Source organism: Trachemys scripta, chromosome 3 (genome assembly GCF_013100865.1).
Source record: "Trachemys scripta elegans isolate TJP31775 chromosome 3, CAS_Tse_1.0, whole genome shotgun sequence".
Lineage (NCBI taxonomy): Eukaryota > Metazoa > Chordata > Testudines > Emydidae > Trachemys > Trachemys scripta.
The window spans coordinates 146,167,720-146,185,878 of record NC_048300.1 but is presented as its reverse complement, the minus strand read 5'-3'; the positions used below and the strand labels follow the sequence as shown (position 1 = coordinate 146,185,878).

The 18,159-nt window shown below is 41.2% G+C and overlaps 1 protein-coding gene across 1 annotated transcript in view; it reads right to left on the bottom strand.

Annotated features, from left to right (window-relative positions):
* COL12A1 (collagen type XII alpha 1 chain) overlaps positions 1-18,159 on the bottom strand; it is a 134,351-nt gene that overhangs the window by 41,518 nt on the left and 74,674 nt on the right. Inside the window, exons 34-46 of the mRNA XM_034766198.1 lie at positions 16,473-16,602; positions 16,025-16,164; positions 13,885-14,014; positions 13,111-13,253; positions 11,470-11,599; positions 9,932-10,074; positions 7,217-7,346; positions 6,860-6,979; positions 5,820-5,969; positions 4,758-4,874; positions 4,071-4,217; positions 3,511-3,585; positions 2,692-2,831 (exon numbers count right to left, since the gene is read on the bottom strand). Coding sequence (XP_034622089.1) covers positions 2,692-2,831; positions 3,511-3,585; positions 4,071-4,217; positions 4,758-4,874; positions 5,820-5,969; positions 6,860-6,979; positions 7,217-7,346; positions 9,932-10,074; positions 11,470-11,599; positions 13,111-13,253; positions 13,885-14,014; positions 16,025-16,164; positions 16,473-16,602 — 1,695 coding nt within the window. The remainder of the gene's footprint in view (positions 1-2,691; positions 2,832-3,510; positions 3,586-4,070; positions 4,218-4,757; positions 4,875-5,819; positions 5,970-6,859; positions 6,980-7,216; positions 7,347-9,931; positions 10,075-11,469; positions 11,600-13,110; positions 13,254-13,884; positions 14,015-16,024; positions 16,165-16,472; positions 16,603-18,159) is intronic.

Sequence of the window (18,159 nt, the reverse complement as noted above, 5' to 3'; positions counted from 1 at the left end):
CACTAAGGATGGAGATTCCACCGCCTCCCTAGGTAACCCATTTCAGTGCTTCACCACCCTGCTAATGAAATAGTGTTTCCTAATATCCAACCTAGACCTCCCACACTGCAACTTGAGACCACTGCTCCTTATTCTGTCAACTGTCACCACCGAGAACAGCCTAGCTCCATCCTCTTTGGACCCCCCCCCTTCAGGTAGTTGAAGGCTGCTATCAAATACCCCCCACTCTTCTCTTCTGAAGATTAAATAAGCCCAGTTGCCTCAGCCTCTCCTTATAAATTATGTGCCCCAGCCCTCTAATTATTTTCGTTGTCCTCCACTGGGCTCTCTTCAATTTGTCCACATCTCTTCTGTAGTGCGGGGACCAAAACTGGATGCAATACTCCAGGTGTGGCCTCACCAGAGTCAAATAGAGGGGAATAATCACTTTTCTCGATCTGCTGGCAATGCTCCTACTAATACAGCCCAATATGCCGTTGGCCTTCTTGGCAACGAGAGCACACTGCTGACTCATATCCATCTTCTCATCCACTGTAATCCCCAGGTCCTTTTCTGCAGAACTGCTGCTTAGTCAGTCGGTTCCCAGCCTATAGCGGTGCATGGGATTCTTCCTTCCTAAGTGCAGGACTCTGCACTTGACCTTGTTGAACCTAATCAGTTTTCTTTTGGCCCAATCCTCCAATTTGTCTGGGTCACTCTGGACCCTACCCTCCAGTGTATCTACCTCTCCACCCAGCTTAGTGTCATCTGCGAACTTGCTAAGGGTGCAATGAATCCCATCATCCAGATCATTAATAAAGATGTTGAACAAAACTGGCCCCAGAACTGACCCCTGGGGCAATCCGCTTGATACCAGCTGCCAACTAGACATCGAGCCATTGATCACTACCCACTGAGTCCAACAATCTAGCCAGCTTTCTATCTATCTTATAATGCATTCATCCAATCCATACTTTTTTAACATGCTTTACCACGTTATATCTGAATTTGTGTTATGTCGGGTCGCGTTATATCGGGGTAGAGGTGTATTTTTATACTCCTCCCTAGTCATCTGTCCAAATTTCCACTTCTTGTAAGCTTCCTTTTTGAGTTTAAACTCACCGAAGATTTCACTGTTAAGCCAAGCTGGTCGCCTGCCATATTTGCTATTCTTTCTGCACATCTGGATGGTTTGTTCCTGCGCCCTCAATAAGATTTCTTTAAAATACAGCCAGCTCTCCTGGACTCCTTGCCCCCTCATATTAGCTTCCCAGGGGATCCTGCCCATCAGTTCCCGAAGGGAGTCAAAGTCTGCTTTTCTGAAGTCCAGGGTCCATATTTTGCTACTCTCCTTTCTTCTAGACTGTCCCATTTATATTATTAGCATGCCTTACTAAGCTGGTCCTGAGCAGATGTCTAAGTATTCATACTTACTGAAATAAGTTTCATCTTTTTTAATCATCATAAATATCTAAAATGAAGAACTAACAATGTAACGAGCCCAGGACAAAAGAGGAAAGGAGCTTTACGTCTTTCCCTAGTAAGCCCAGGAAGTTCACAGCTATTGTCCTCCAACAGCTAATTTGCAGCAACTCTCCTGTTGGGCCAAAGAAGAAAAATGTTTGAAAACCAAGCAGTGTGAGGTTAGAGGTAGGCAGAATGAAGATACTGGAGATAAGGTGTTCCAGGAGGAGATCTTTCTCTCTAGAAGTATGTCTGCAGAATGAATTAGGGGGACCAATGACGTAGAGGCATGCCTGGGGGAGGAGAGAACTGTTCACGAGCAAGATAACTGGGTGCTGCATTTCAGGAAATCAAAAATAAAACATCCTTCCAAGGAAAATCACTGTCTTCCTTCGTACATGGGAAGATGGTCTTGCACCAAGTGGTGATGGCAAAGCTCCAGAGACATTCTTACTCATGCCATTCAACTCTAGCTAATCCAAGAGCAATGCTTATGAGAGCAGGACAGAGCTCCTATCCAGTTCCCCTTAACTAGAAGGAAAACAGTCATGATGCAGGGGCTTGACTGTGGGGAGATTAACATAAGACAAAATTAAAGGCTCCTCAGGAGTCTGGCAGAGACTCCTGGCAGAGACACATGGAGAACCCCAGGAGGAAGACAAGCCATTTCAGCCTCCCCACTATTCCTCATAGCTTTCTCTTTAAAGATACATCTAATTTCATCCCGTGAATCCTCTTCTCCAAGTCTCCTGCAACTGTCTCCATGCTTTCTTCTGCCCACTGCACATGCACCATCCTTCCTAAACTGACACACCAAGACATTACCCTCATTCATCACCACACTCCTTCTCAACGCCCACTTCTGCTGTGACACAAAAATTAGCCCATTCATAACAACTATGGAGAGGGGCAGCTGAGGATATTTTATATGCACAAAGAAACAAAAACATGCAACTAACATTACACTGGCCACAGAGCACCCTGACCACTTTGCCTGTATGCTGATTCCCTTTCATCTGCTTGCCATCTGTCTTTTGTCTTTCAGGATGCCCCCTCTTTTAGATGGGGACTGTGTTTTCCTTTATGTTTGTAAATCACAGTGCACATATATATACACACAACATAGTACCAGAATAATTGGCAGAAATCCTATACAATAGAGAAAGGTAGAGGAGACTTTAAGAATTCAGGTTTGTTGGTTTGTTTGTTTAATTTCCCTGTAAAATGCTTGTAATGGAAATTACTCACCTGAATTCCAGCAGGGTTGATTAAGTCAAAGGCTCCAACAGTATTAAAAACAAATTTCACTACTTTGTTGAAATTATCATCACCAATACTCCAGGAAGCATCAGTCAGGAACACAATATCTGCTTTGGCGCCTTTACATACTGAAAGACAAACACAGCTCAATGAACTCTTAAAACACCCACCTCATTTAGGACTGTGGACTAAACAGCACTGTTTTTATAATTTTATAGCAAGAAAGATTTGCATTCAGCAAACTTCAGTCATATTCTCAATCTGCAGACTACTCTTAAATATTAAAGTAGTGTTTCTCTTGCATGTATCTCTTGCATTTCCTGGGTTTTGCAGATTTTCACACTATGCATTCAAGGACATCCCAGGTCAAATGTTGGCATATATGTGCAAAAAGTTCATATGAAACAAAACCCTGATGAGTGCAACTTAACACCAGTTTTCTTGGCAACCTACACCAAAAATAGGTTCATATGCTAAAGGCAAAGCTCACAAATCCACAGTGCATACTGAGAGTCATGGCCAATCCCCAAAATCTACATACACTGCTACCATGACCCAGTGGCTATCTGAGCCCAATGCAACACCCTGGCAAATAGCTAGTATAAAGGGAATAAGGCCCAGGCATCATTCCCCTGACTACACAAGGCAGGTGATGGTGTCCGAGCTGCTGCAAAGGGCCAAAGTGGGCCAGAGGATCATTAGGCCCATATATTTTTGAAGTTACTTCAATTTAGGAAAAATATAATTGAGTGTGTGGACATACAGCAAAAAGACAAAATATACCACGAATCTACAATGCACACTTACCATCCCGAGCTGGTGGGATTGTGGGAGGTGGAGGAGGAGCAGGCGGTTGAGTTGGCGCTTCGGTAGGTTTGATGACTGAAGTAAAACAATTAAAACCTTTTATTTAATGTAACATTTTACTCAAGAAAAGACTCCACCCAGGTGAATTACCTTGGGTATGACTGAGGAAAGAACTATCAATGCTTTTATTGGTGACCAAGGCTAGTAATTCCTAATCAGCAAAGAAAAATCTGCTGTTACAAAAGCAAGTCCTTAATTTATGACAAGGGGCCAGATTCTGCCACTCTTACACAAACTGAGAAATCTCTCACTCTGTGGTTACTGCCCAATGGGATTAACCTGAGCAAGGTAATACGCCATTTGAATTTCCCCCAAATAATTGCTATGGTCTGTTCCCCAGTTCAGGGAGTTTCCCACTGACTTGAAAACACAGGAAAATAGACCCCTCAGTTGTGGTACTGTATGTCTTGTACAAACAAGACAATTGTAAGATCTGTACTCTGGCCTATTTCCATCCCATTCTGTTCACACTCTTACTGTTCATATTGCTCCTGACTTACATGTGCGCTCTTTCAGAGAGATGGGCGGTCCCTCAAGGTTCGGGGTCTGAACAAAGACAGTAGCATTGTATTCGGTGTCTGGTGAAAGGCCAGTGAAACAGTGGCTGGTTTCTGTCCCACGTACTGTAATTTCTTGTCCTCGGGATCCTGTGAAAACAAACCCAAAGGAAAGAAAATGTAGGGTCCAGTACTTCCCTTTCCATAGGTGTGCAGAACAAAACAAGAGAGAGTGCATGTAGGGAGGGTGCTGAAATGGGATGAGTGGCACCTCTGCTGCTTGCTCTTCCCAGCTCAGGAAAGCCTCTGTGCAGCAACACTGTGTGGTGGGCGCGCTGCACATTGGGGAGCTGTCATGCTGTGAAGGGGAAGAGGCAGAGAGCAGCTGCTCTCCATAGTATGCACTCATCACCTCTGGTGAGCAGCAGGTTTCCATTGGGAAATCCTAGTGGGAATTAACATGGATAGAAGCAGCATTAATTTCCAATCTGCATCTTCTTAGAAAGGCAGGCTGCGTGCAGGCCTGGGGAGTTTTACCAACACAGCTTGGCTCCTAGGGGAGACACTGGAGTTGTAATTATCATAATCTCAGGGCCCTCAGCCTGTCACATTACAATCCTTAGTTAGTCATGGCATAAAACTGACATGTACATCTGCCCTCAGAACACACAAGGAATCAAAGGAATTTACCATCAGCTGGGTTTAGCTTTAATCTGTAGGAAGACGCTGACCGGTGAGGTGACCATCGGATACAGAAGGTATCCCATCCCACCTTGTAACTTGTTAGATCAGTGACGTTCAAGTACACTGCAAAAAAGGGAAAGTGTTCAATTTATTATCTGGGAAATATAATACATTAGATATAAAATTAACCAGATCAGAAAGAACAATGGCATCAGTAGTTGCTGGCCCATATATCACTATGGCAGTAAATTTTGCCCACATGTGGTTTTATTATAAAAATGTCCACAGAAGAAAAAAATAGTTCTAGTCAATTCATCTCTGTTCTTTCTGTTTAGTCCCACAGATCTGACCTTTGTTATTTACAAAAGCCCAAATTCTGATACCCTTTATTATGTTAAGTACTATCTGATTCTATGGGCTGTCCCACTAAAATCAATAGAACCACTTATAAAGATATTTAGCATGAGGAAAGTGCATCTGATTCAGGCCCCGTTGTGTTGTATTTTATTTTATTTACTGGCAGTGCCAAGAGCTTTTAATGAGACCATTGAAGAAAATCAGGATTTTACAGCTCATCCTTTTTTGCTGAAATCTCAAATGGCTCATTAACTGAGTTCAGCAACAAACCAATCCTCCACTGAGCAGGTTCAGCTTTGATGGAATGTGCAGTCAGTCGATATTACCATGAGATGCACTCAGAAGCAGTGAGGGGCCTTAATCTGCCTGGTGCTGATTGCACCCTGTGATCTACTGAGCACATTCTAGCCAATGGGTGTAGCAGGTGTTGAGCACCTTGAAGGCTCAAACCCAGCTACAGCCAAACAAATTTTAAGAAATGGAACTAGAGGGTTGTCTATTGCAAGCCATTAGTAAAAGCAATGTTTCAATAATTTGGGTTTCTAAGCTTAATTTTATTTATGAGCCTGACTCTCACAGGTCTGAGCATCCATAATTGTGGAGTGTGCAGACCATAAGGATCAAGGCCCTAAATATAGACTTTTCAGTCAACATGAGATCACTTCAACAATTAAATCCTATGTGACTACAATAAAAGTGGTTTGGACTTACATGTAGTGCCTTGATCAATCAAGGGTGCGCTGAGTCCAGAATCGTATTGGGCATAAACGTTCACATCATAGATAGTACTAGGAGACAGGTTGTGCAATGTGTATGAAGTCACTTCCCCAACAAACACCTCCATTGGCGGCTCAACAGAACCTTGAGTTAAAGGGAATCACAGAAAAAGACACACAATTCTATGAGCATTCTGCTATGGCACTATCAGGATTCTTTTATATAAGCCACACCCCTGAGTGGCACAGTTATATCAACCTAGCCCCAGTGTATACAGCACTAGGTCTAGAAGCTGGGCTTGTCCAATCAACATAGCTACCGCCTCTCGCACAGGTGGATTAACTATGCCAATGGGAGAAGCTCTCCTCTCGGCATAGTAGTGTCTTCAATGAAGTGCTACACTGGCGCAGCTGCACTGATGCAGCATTTTAGGTGTAGACCTGCCCCAAAACTTGGTCCTTGTTTTTAAAAAACATACTTGTTATTTCTTAAACCTACTACAAACATTCTCATTGCTAATAAAATAAATGTAGCTTTACTAGTGCAATATTTGTATTTAATTTAATTTCCAGAGAAGCATGCAAATGTGGATTCATTCTCATGTCAAATAAAAGCATTGAAGGACTGTCATTCATTCAAACTTTGGGCCTGATTCTCATCACACACTTGTGTAAATCAGGAGCATCTCCATGAAAGATACAAAAACTGGTGTAAATGAAAAGAGAACAGGCCTGGGATAGGAGATACATATTGTATTAAATGTCAAATATGTATTTAAATCAAATGTGCTGTAATGTGTGTGACAATGTATGTGGTGTTCTCATGGTCTTTCTTTTGAAACACTGAAATTAACAGGAAAACTTCTTACTCCTTTAAAGTTAATAAACCCACAAATTAACATAAATAAAGAAAACACCTTTAAAGCAAAGGGCTCAGTTTTCATGAGGATACACAGGATATTTCCACCCAGATCTTTTAACTCATTACTCATTTGTTTTCAAAGTGTTCTCTTCAAAGGAGACAGGTTTTCTTACCTACAGGTTTATACGCAAGTTTGTACCCAAGAACAGGAGATGGTGAGGGATCCCAGGAAACCCTGAATCGTGTATACCACTCATCAGAAATATGTATGTTTTGAGGAGGAAGCAACCCAACTGAAAAGAAAGAATAAGCATTAGAATTGTTATTAGTAGCAACTGCCTTTTAAAGCTGTATAACAGGTACATTGTAAACTCCCTGAAGAAGAAATTATGTCTTTGGATATGTTTGCATTGTGCCTAGAACAACAGGGCCCCAACACAGATGGGGGCCTCTGGCACTACTGCAGCAGAACTATTAAGTAATAAGGAGGAGAAATGAGAATACAGTACTTAATGCTAAAGATAAGTTACCAGTGCGTCCATTTCCTGTCAGCTGTCCACCGTCTCCATCATCATACACAGCCACAACAGTAATTTTATATGGCGTGTCTGACTGCAGTGGCTGTAATATCACATTATTTCTTCTTCCAGGTACTGTTGTCTAGAAATCACGAGAGAAATACAGATGAATATGTTGTAATATTTTGCCTGACCTATAATTGTAATGAACTGTAAATGAGCAACCCTTATGGAATTTGTGGATGTATTTCACTGCAAATAACCAGCTGTGGTTTTTTAATCCAGCTATAGAGAAATCCATTTTATTGAAAGGAAGACTCCACTGCTTTACCATTTCAGAACAATTTCAGCCTGCCTAAAATTAACAGTATGGCCTGTTTAAATTATTTTTAAGTATAACTTGGTAACTTTTGTCAAAAAACTGGACTCCTCGTCTCCTTCCCTTTATAATATTTTAGCTATCCCCACACCAGAGTGATATTCCACAGCTCCCTGTGGCTTCTCCAGACCTCGTTCAAGAATTAAACACCTACACACACACAAAAGGTTTGTTTCCTCCTCACATACACTCACATGGAGAGAGGACAAGTTATTGTTGTGGGTTTTTGGAGAGAGAATAAACAAGAGAAGACAAAGCTATTGGAGGGAGGAGGGGAGAGAGAAGATAACCTTGTTGGTGTGTTTCCGTTGTGAGAGTGTGGAGTAGGGAAAAGGCAGAATACCCACAAACACCATGGTCTCCGGGGCACAGGGCCAGAACAGCAGGGTAAAGAGAGATGGGAAGGACACACACAGAAGGGAAAAGTAGGTGTGAACTGGGCCTGGAGACTCTCCCAAATCCATAGATAAGGTGAGGCTGGTTGGGGAAGGAGAAGCTATGGAATGACAGCTGGTAGGGCTATGATAAAGGGTGTGCAGAGAGGGATGAGATAAAGACATGACATTTTGCTACCTGTCACAAATTAGCTATATTAATTCATGGTGTATCTCCACTGAGCCATTGCAGTTAAACCAGATATGAATTTCAAGATATATATCAGCCTCCAGAATATAAAGTCAGAGCCAGCCACAGGCATAGAAAAGGTGAAACCTCCACAAATGTCCCTTAACATTAACATTCAAAATTCGAAAGTAACAAATACTAGTTATTATTTTAATACATTTATCTGTCTAATCAACCTTTCCTATAAAACAGCTGAATTTTTCCTTTAAAAAATCTAATTTGTGCCATCTGCTCCCACAGCTGTTTCATTGTCCAAAAACTCTTCATGAGAAGTAAGCGCTCTTTCCAGTATCTGGCTTAAACCTTAACAGTTTGCAGCTTCTCTTCATGACCACATATTTTCCACATTCTTTGTACAGTAGTTGGACCAAATAATGTCCTGGATACTTCTACATCCCCTTTAAAAACTGAAAAGCCATATTAAGATTCCCTCTCAGTCTCCTTTTTTTCTCCATACTAAGCACATTTAACCTTTCCTTTTCAGACAGAACCAACTATACTATTACTCAATCCCATTACCCTCCTCCACTCTCTATCTAGAAGCTGGAAATACATCTTGTCAACCAAAACTGTACACAATATTCCACATTACCATATCAATGTTTTATGAATGTCAACAATAATTATTTTGATGTGCAAAATTTTGCCTAAGTTATGCAAGCTGTTACCCCACTTGCTTCCTGCTGCAGCCACGCATCATGGTCTCTCCTTTTGTAGAGACACTGTGGTGCATCATGGGAGTGCCATGGCCACAACCCATCATGGGAGATGTAGTACAAATGGCAGCTGGTCCCAAAGAGGAGAATGAGCGCATAAGGCACAGGAACTACAAGTCCCATGAGACACTGCCGTGGTATTTTCTTATCGAAATTTTGAGTCTTTGGACAAAATGTTTTCTGTTTTGGGCTGAAAACCAGCATGATTTTGGTTTTCAGTGTTTAGTTTTTTTAAGGAAAGTCCATTTTTTTTACAGAAAGCAGACATCTTTTGAGAAAAAAACTGTTTAGTTGAAAATACAATTTCCCATCAAAAAATAATTCTGAATGGCTGATTTTCAACCAGCCCTATTCAGCAATAATAAAAAAATAATAACAGCAGTTATATAGTGCTCTATAGGCCAAATCTTTGTGCCGTGGGGCTTGATGTGAAGCAGCAGAAAGTTAAGGCTGTTACAATTCAGACAAAACCACAAAAGCAAGTACTATAAAATTTGAATTCAAGTTAATCCAGCTTTCTTAACGCAGCTCATTCTACCTACTGACTGCCCCATATACTGCATGGCGCTGTGTTTACCGGGAGTCTTAGCATGATAATACATAGTATGTGAAGCAACACATGGCTATTTACCCGAGCACAATGGCTTGAACTAAGCATACTGTGATAAGCTCAGCTCAGAATCTTCTCCTTGATCTCAACTTTAACACTGTAATATGCATTGCTTTCAAGGCCTTGGTGTCTTTCTGTATTTTACGTATGCAACTACTCTGTGGAACTGACTGTTTCACTCAAGAGACTAAGACCCAGCTGCTTAAGTGCGCCACTTAACATTGCCCTATATAATAATGCCCAAACAATGCACCCCTTAAGCAACCAAAATGTACAATATCCAAATATCCAAATATCAGATATTTTTGTTTTTCTCTAATATCAACAGAGAATATTTAAATGCTTATTAAAGAATGATTATGTACATATATATATGAATTATATATATAGGCACTTACGTATTCATCTATGGGGTCTCCAACGGTGGGTGAATAAATGATTCTGTATTGCTGAACTGGCCCGTCAGCATGGTCCCATTGTACAGACAGGCTGTTTGTTGTTGGATCAAACACCTTCAAGTTCCTTGGCCCACTGCGAGGTACTAAAAGGGGAATATGTATAAGGACCAATGAAGTGCAGTGAAGACAGAAGTCCTTTCACATTATGATACCCTGGGTTATAGAACTGTCTTTGTCAGTGGATCAGATGTTGCCCTGGAGTGCACATCAAGGACTCCCACTGACCCCTGCATGTACATGTACATGTACATTAGGTGATAACAAACAGGTTTTGCTATTTCAGGTAATAGGAGGGCAGATTTTTGTGGACTCCCTACAATGGGTTGTACGATGGCTGGCCCTAGACCAAATGGTGCTGCAGGCAAGGAGCGTTTTCAACACACCCCCTCCCTCCATTTGTTAACATTTTGAATATCTTACTTTTTATTGCATTTGTACCCCATTTCAGGATTTTGATGCACGATTTGCATGCATGATTTATCGCTGTCATATAAGACAATAAATTTGCACACTAGGATCTGTAAATCTGTATTTATATCTTACTGTTTGACTGGTGACATCCCAACCATAATATACCCGCAAGAGCATGGCTAACAACATTCTAGGAGGTTTGAGGAAAATGTAGTTCTCAGAAAGTCTGGAAAATTCCATGAGATTCTATAAAGGTCTGGAACATTCTAGGAGGTTAGTGAAAAATGAATCCACAAATGGAATACCTGAAACATGTTACTTCAAACATGTTCCGTTTTGTCGCTAACAACAAAAACAGCACCCCAAGCCTAGGTCACCTGTGTTGCCTGCCCCTAGATCTGGCAGACAAGACCCAGAATTGAAGCTGAAATTTATGCCTCTGTTTTGGCAGCAAACTGTCCATTTTAATGTGCTGTTTGTTTTGGAGAGAGAGAGAGAGTTAGGAGTGTAGCTATAATTGAATGTTACAGGCCAAAAGCCTTTTTACTGCTAAAGACCTAGTTTCAATTTAAGCTTACATCACAAGTGTCAGTCTAGTCTGGTCCCTAGTAAGAATTTATCTGCATTATAACTAAGAGATAATCTGGTTTAATTGGCAGCTGTTGTTCCAGGCAGGGCCAGCTCCAGCATTTCTGCCGCCCCAAGAAAAAAAAAGCCGCGATCGCGATCGGCGACAGCAATTGGAAAAAAAAAAAGCCGCGATCGGCGGCGGCAGTTCAGTGGCAGGTCCTTCGCTCCTAGAGGGAGTGAAGGACCTGCTGCCCCCGAATTGTTGCAGGTGCCGCCCATCTCCCTTGGCCGCCCCAAGCACCTGCTTGTTAAGCTGGTGCCTGGAGCCGGCCCTGATTCCAGGGAGGTTTAAAATCGAAAAAGCCGTTACTCAGGTGAACTGGCAGAACTGCACTGGGAAGTGTACATGACATTTGTTTGTAGGCAATCCCTCACTCATATAAGCAGCAAATAGAGACACTAAGATAGCAGTAAATAAACATAATTTTGTCTCTTACTTGTTCTTCCCTGCCCAGAGCTTTGATTTCCCTCTCCATCGGCATACAGAGCCACAACGTTCACAGAGTAAGGAGTGTCAGGGGTCAGGCGCTCCAGCACAACATCGCGAGTGTTCGCTGGAACCACAATCTAGGAGGGAAAAGAGAGTGAACTTTTATCTGACAGGTGCATACAACATCCTACTACGGATAATGCCTTGTAAAATTATTATTATCCAAATTAATTATCAGTCATTTATACTGAAAGGAGGAAATTTAGGAGCCTGATCCTGTTGTGTATTTTCCAACTACAACTATGCAAGTTTATAGGAACCAGCCAGTACTGCTTGCCTAACACAAAACTCAACAGCAGGAGATGCAATTATGTGGCAGTAGAATACAGGAGTTGTGCAAAATGCTGATAATTTAAAACCATAATTATTGTACGTTACTTGAACATGAAATATTAATGAAAAAGCTGCGACTGGTAAAGATAGAGACATGCAGAAATCCAGAGCAAAATATTGCTCCATTGTGGTTTACTGACATATGCTAAGGATACATTTTCAAAAGGGCCTCTATTAGGTCTCACATGTGTGCGCAGTTATAAGCACCCACACTTGACAGATGCAAACTATACATTACAAATTCTAACAGGTTCACACAGATGTTGGACTGTTCATAGTGCACATATTTGTAGCGTGTGGGTGATTGTCTGTACATACAAGGGCTCAGGTACTCCTAAAACTTCTTATCCAAATCAAAGCATATATAAAGTCCTAATTTTACATCCCAAGATAGACCTGAAGCCATTCCCACATACACATAAATAGTCTTTGCTTTGTATTTCTTATATTTAAAAATCAATATTCCAATTTAATTCCCTTTTGTTGGCAATACAATAAAGGATTCTCAATAGCAAATTTAAAATGGGTGGGACTTTTATTCTTTTACTCCACTGAATGGTGCAATTATATACAGTACATTAAATTCATATGGAAATGGGGTTTTCAGCGGAGATGCTGCATGTAGATGGTTACAATCAATGGTGTAATGAGGGGGGAACAGGGGCACCGGGCACCCCCAGCCTCAGGGGAAAGTGAAATAGGGTGGGAGGATTGAATCCAGGCTTTTGGTGCTTCTTGCAGAAATAGAGATGGAGCAGGAGATGGGGGTCTAGTGGTCCCAGAGCTGCCTGGCCTTTGGTGGGGATGATGCTCTTCAGCCTGACCACCCTTCTGGGTAATAGCTTGCGGCTGAGTGAGGGGAGAGGAGACTATGGGGCTGGGAGCAGGGGGAAAGCTTGGAGCTGGTTCCATGGGGGAAGAACATGAGGCTAGATGGAGTACACCTGGAGGGGAGTGTGTGTAAAGTAGGGTGCCAGGTGGAGAGCATCAATCTGGGTGCAGCAACAGCGAATGAGAGCTCAGGGCTGGGGGCAAGGGCAGCAGAGGTGGGGATGATGTGTGGGGTTGGTTGCAGGGGAAGAGTGTGGGGGAAAGAGTATGGTGCAGAGCATGGAAGGGAGAGCTCTGGGCCTTCTGCTTAGGAGATCTGCTCGCGCCCCTGGTTACAACTGTTTTGTTACTATGAGCCAGTGATCATTGGAGGTGACATCCTCACCGCTTCTTTGAGGGATACTCAAGAGGCTGAATAACTTACAGACTCTGATGGCCTTGGGCCAACCAGCGGAGCGTAGACAACTCTATACTGTTGTACTGGACCCGGTGCAGGTTCCCATCGGACATTCAAGGTGTTCGGTGTAGGGTTGTAAACTTGTATGTTTCTTGCCGCTCCTCTCACCACTAGGCCAAGGATAATTTAAATAAGTGTTACAGAGATGAGTACACAAGAATAACTCTGTTCTGTCCGGACTCACATAGTAGCACAAAAAGGTGCTAAGATAACAGTTCATCTATCTAAGGTACTTATATGGCCTTCATTACCACAGTATCTGAGCATCTCGCAGTCTTTAATGTGTTTATCCTCACAAACACCCATATCAGGTAGGCAAGTGTTATTGTCTCAATTTTTATAGATAGAAAACTGAGGTACAGGTAGACTAGTGAATTGCCCCAGGACATACAGAAAGTCAGTGATAAAGCAGGGAATTGAACTCATGTGTCCCAAGTCACAGGCTAACATCCTAATCATTGGAACCTGCTTCCTGTCAGCAAAAGCAGACTGAAAGCCTTCCTTACAGAAAGCAATGAAGACTGAGTACGTTGTGAAAGTGAATCATGATACACTCATATCATGATCAGTGATACATGTGAACATCATTCTTGTGTACCTGCCCTACAACTAACTCAGGATCAGGAAATTTGCAGAGGAAATGTGAAGTAAATTAGGACTATACAGACTATACTAGCTATAATTTTGAATTATTTATATATAAATCCAAAGATGTTATGAATAAGACTTCACTTCACTTACAAGTTCTCCCAGTGTCAGATACACGTCCACCATCCCCTTCCGGGTAAGCTGGAACCACAGTTATTTTGTAAGGTGTGTCAGGCTGGAGAGATCTCAGGATGATATAATTTGTGTTCCCTGGTACTGTTGTCTGTTGGTTTAAAAAAAAGTGGTGTGGTATTTAAATAAAGGATGAAACAATTGAGCATTTCAAGTACAACTGTCACTGCAGATGTCAGTTTAAACTATTTTGCATTTTCTTAATGATCCCCAAAAGGAGTCTACAAAGTCAGTGAGGCTACTCTGATTTATACCAGCTCAAGTTATTTGGCCTAGTAATTATTACAAATGATATCAAAAGCATATTTTCTTTTTTACTTAAACTGATAGCTACAGCTACATCCATGCAAATTAACATGACAGGCTGCAACCGCACGTTGGTTGATGTCAAGGACGACTGTGCGCTTCCTAAGGTCATCTGTTAGGTGGGAAGTGACAATATCTTTTCCAAAACTGGAACATGGGTGAAACTCGAAACTGAAACTCAGCCAAAGAAAGAAACATTTGGCTGGATATTGTAAAGATAAATATCCATATCCCACCCAATTTACCCACAAATTATGAGTGATGGCTAGAAATACAAGACACCAGCTGAAGAAACTTTTTCTCCTTATTAAAAGCTATTTATTTGGATAGTGGAACTATGAAGCAAAATAGCAGTTTTCTGGGTAGAGGAGAGTATCTTAGACAAAACCAAATGCAAAGGACTAATAGTGCTTTGTCAGTTTAAAAGTAAAATAGTTAAAGGGAAAGTTATCATTTAATTTAACTTTTAATTTGTATTACTCCTTCATAATTACTTTCATTCTATTTATTCTATTCTACACAGGTTTTTATACTTCCCTCATCATTGTACTATCCGAGCTCCTTCCACCAGTGCATTGAGTAATGTAGCTAACATCTGTCATGTCTAATTCGTTCTCTCTCTCATTCTCTCCGCAGGCAGGGAAATATGGGTGCAGTGGAGTGTTTTGTTGTGGTAGGGGTTTTGTGTTGTTGACTGTTTATTATTTTTAAGTGTGCACCTGCTGCTGTGTGTGTTTATGTGAGAGGAAGCAGGTCAAAGAAGTGTGCCTTGCACTTAGGAGCGGAAGGGGGTGAGGTTTGTGATAGTCCTTAGTTCCTGAAGGAGTTTGTTCCACAGGTTGGAACTGGGGCTGATAAACCACTGTCTCTGTACTTAAGCTTTATATTCCATTCCAAACAGTGATTGTTATTTGCTATGCTACACAGTCCCTTGAAACTGACCTGGACTGGTGGTGGACTTAGGGCCAGATGCCACTGGTATCAACTCCAAAACGCGCAAGGATTGGTTTAAGACAAGGATTTGGCTCATCGCGTTATATCTCAACTCAGTTATTTTTAGAGTTCAGTACTAATAATATCACATACATAAGTAACATTACATACTTGTAAAGGCAGGTAGTAACAAACATCTCAGTTTAATATAGTAATACCACTTAGCACTTATATGGTGCTTCTTACCAATAGATCAGTGCTCTCTGAAAGACAGATAAGTGGCACGCTCATTATTTTACTGGTGGGAAAACAGAGGTACAAAGGGGTGAATGGTAAGATTTTCAAAAATGATTTAGGTTCGTAAGTTCCTAAGTCCTTTTAGAAGGTGTGATGTAGGCAGCTAAATCACTGAGGTGTTTTTGAAACTGTTACCCAAAGTTACTTGAATAACGTCACACAATTAGTGGCAAAGATGGGAACAAAATCAGGTCTCCTAAGTCCTTATCCACTGGCCCTTCTCCTTATGACAACGCTCATGCCCATATATTTTGCCTTCAGAAGGAGGAGTGCAGTAGTTGCTGTGGAATACAGTTGCTCCCATGTGCTAACATCTAATGGCTGAAGATTTGCTTCTTAACATATTACATTTAAAAAGTGGTATTAAGTCATGTGTCTTCAGGCATAAGTCACTGACTTCCATGGAGCTACTCTGAATTTATACCAGTGTAGCAGAGAACAGAATTTGCACAAGGTCTATATATGTCCTTGTATTGGGGTGAGGCACTCATCATTGTCTATTTTTTTCAGGGGTTTATATGGCAACGTATCTGAGACAACTAATAAAACCCACAAGAATTATTACCATTTCCTCTGCACCGCCTGTTGTTGGCACATAATATACTTTATACTGGCGAGGACTTCCTTCAGCATGATCCCATCGTACACTCAGTGTGCTGGTGGTTGGATCATACACCCGAAGGTTCTTTACTGTGTTGAGTGGCTCTGAAATACATCAAAAGCCCTGTCAGACTGCTGAAATCATACTCCCTCTCAGGCAAATTCACTACAATTAACACAGGGAATGAAGCACACGTGCTATGAAGGGAGGGGAGAAGATTTCAGATGTTTTTAAGTTGTAGAGTAGGGACAAAATGAGGTGGATTACACTCCAGAAAGTCCACGCTATAAGACACCCCCACCCCCAAAGCAAAACTAGTCGATCTGCTGATCTCCAGCGCAAGGTATAAATGGTTTCACAGACATTTGCTAGCCATTTGCCATTTGCCACCACAAACAGTTCTTTTACTTACTGGTCTTGCCCCTGCCTGTCATCCGTCCTCCTTCCCCATCCGCATACATAGACGATACAGTAATAGTGTATGGTGTGTCGGGCTGCAGCTTCTGTAGCACTACACTGTTCTGCCTCCCCCCTACCATGGTCTGGAGTAAGACAAAAATGAACCATTAAAATCACTTATTTACCAAGTCTTACTGCAGTAGTAAAGAATGTAAGTATTTGATACACACAATAGAATCCTGTATAGACTACATGGGGCATTGCTCCTGTCATGATCAGAAAGCTCACTAATAAATTAAACAGTAATTATATTCAGTTCAGTGTGGCATATTCATTAAGGCTGGTTTTAAAAGACTACAGTAACATAAAGCCAGCATTGGTTAAAAGATTTCCAAACTTGTATATAACAATTAAATATCGACCTTCAATCTTTTTAGTGCCACTGTAGAGATATTTCTTCCCACACAGCTCCTGATCCATAGCCCATCGAAATCAGCCTTTCCATTAACTTCAATGAGCTTTGGAGCAGGCATATCATGCCCATTGCTCAGGTGTGTTTCAATAAATGATGATAACACTCTGTAGAGCTCTAAAACATAAATAATCGTATAACATTAAAATTATGGAATTCTAGCCTCACTTTCACACATTTCGTTGCATGTTGATTCTAGAAATGTCCTAAACGTTTTTGCTTTAATCCAAAAAGTGCAATAAACCTTCTACTTCAATTATACTTAGAAAGTTAACCATGTGACTACAGTCCTTGTCAGATCACATAGGTAAAGATTTACAGTGACTTGAGAATGGCACCATTCTAGCAGGCTCAATTTTCTTTCATTATGTGAAATCAGTGTTTTTATACATTGTTCAAAGTAGCCTACCAATCTTCTTATACAATTTGTACATTTTTAACAGTCTACTGAATTCAGATGTTTATGCCACAGCAATTAGAATCTGTTGAAAATGGAGAACTCCCAAAATGAGTAAGCATTTAGACATCTGGACATTTTCCTGGAGTCCAGATGTTTTTAACCTAGTGCCCCATCCACTGACATATTCTAAATTTCAGAGTAATCTACAATCTTTAGCGGAACAACCTTTAGCATATGCTAATGAAACAAGAAATCTAAATAACAGGTTTAAATCCTTATTATTTGTATATAGTTACTAAAGGCCAGAGTTTTAAAGATGTTTAGGCACCTAGTAGGATTTTCACAAGTTCCTAGGTGCCTTCCTAACTCCTGTTGGAAGTAAGGCACCCAGTAAGGTTTTTGAAAATACCACTAGGCACCGATTTCCATCTTTAGGTGCCTATATACCTTTACAAATCTGGCCCTAATCACTGGTATTAGCCCAGATCCTGGGGGGTGGCTTTAAGCCACCTTTCTCTTCCCTGGTTATGGGGCTGTTTGGCACCTGACCAGTCTCTCAGAGCAACCTACAGCCCCTTTTTGAAAATTTGGCTTTGAAAGTTTTAGATGAGGCACTGATATAATCCAATAGTACCAGCAGTTTAATCAAATACCCTACACCAAAAAGGTAGTCAAGAAATTACTATCATATGGCTGGTAATCATTAGCAAATATTGATTTTATTGATCAATATACCATGAATCCAAATATATATATATATAATATAAATGGGAGGCTCGGAAAGGGCCACCTGGGTCATCACTAGTCCAATGGTTTTCAACATTTTTG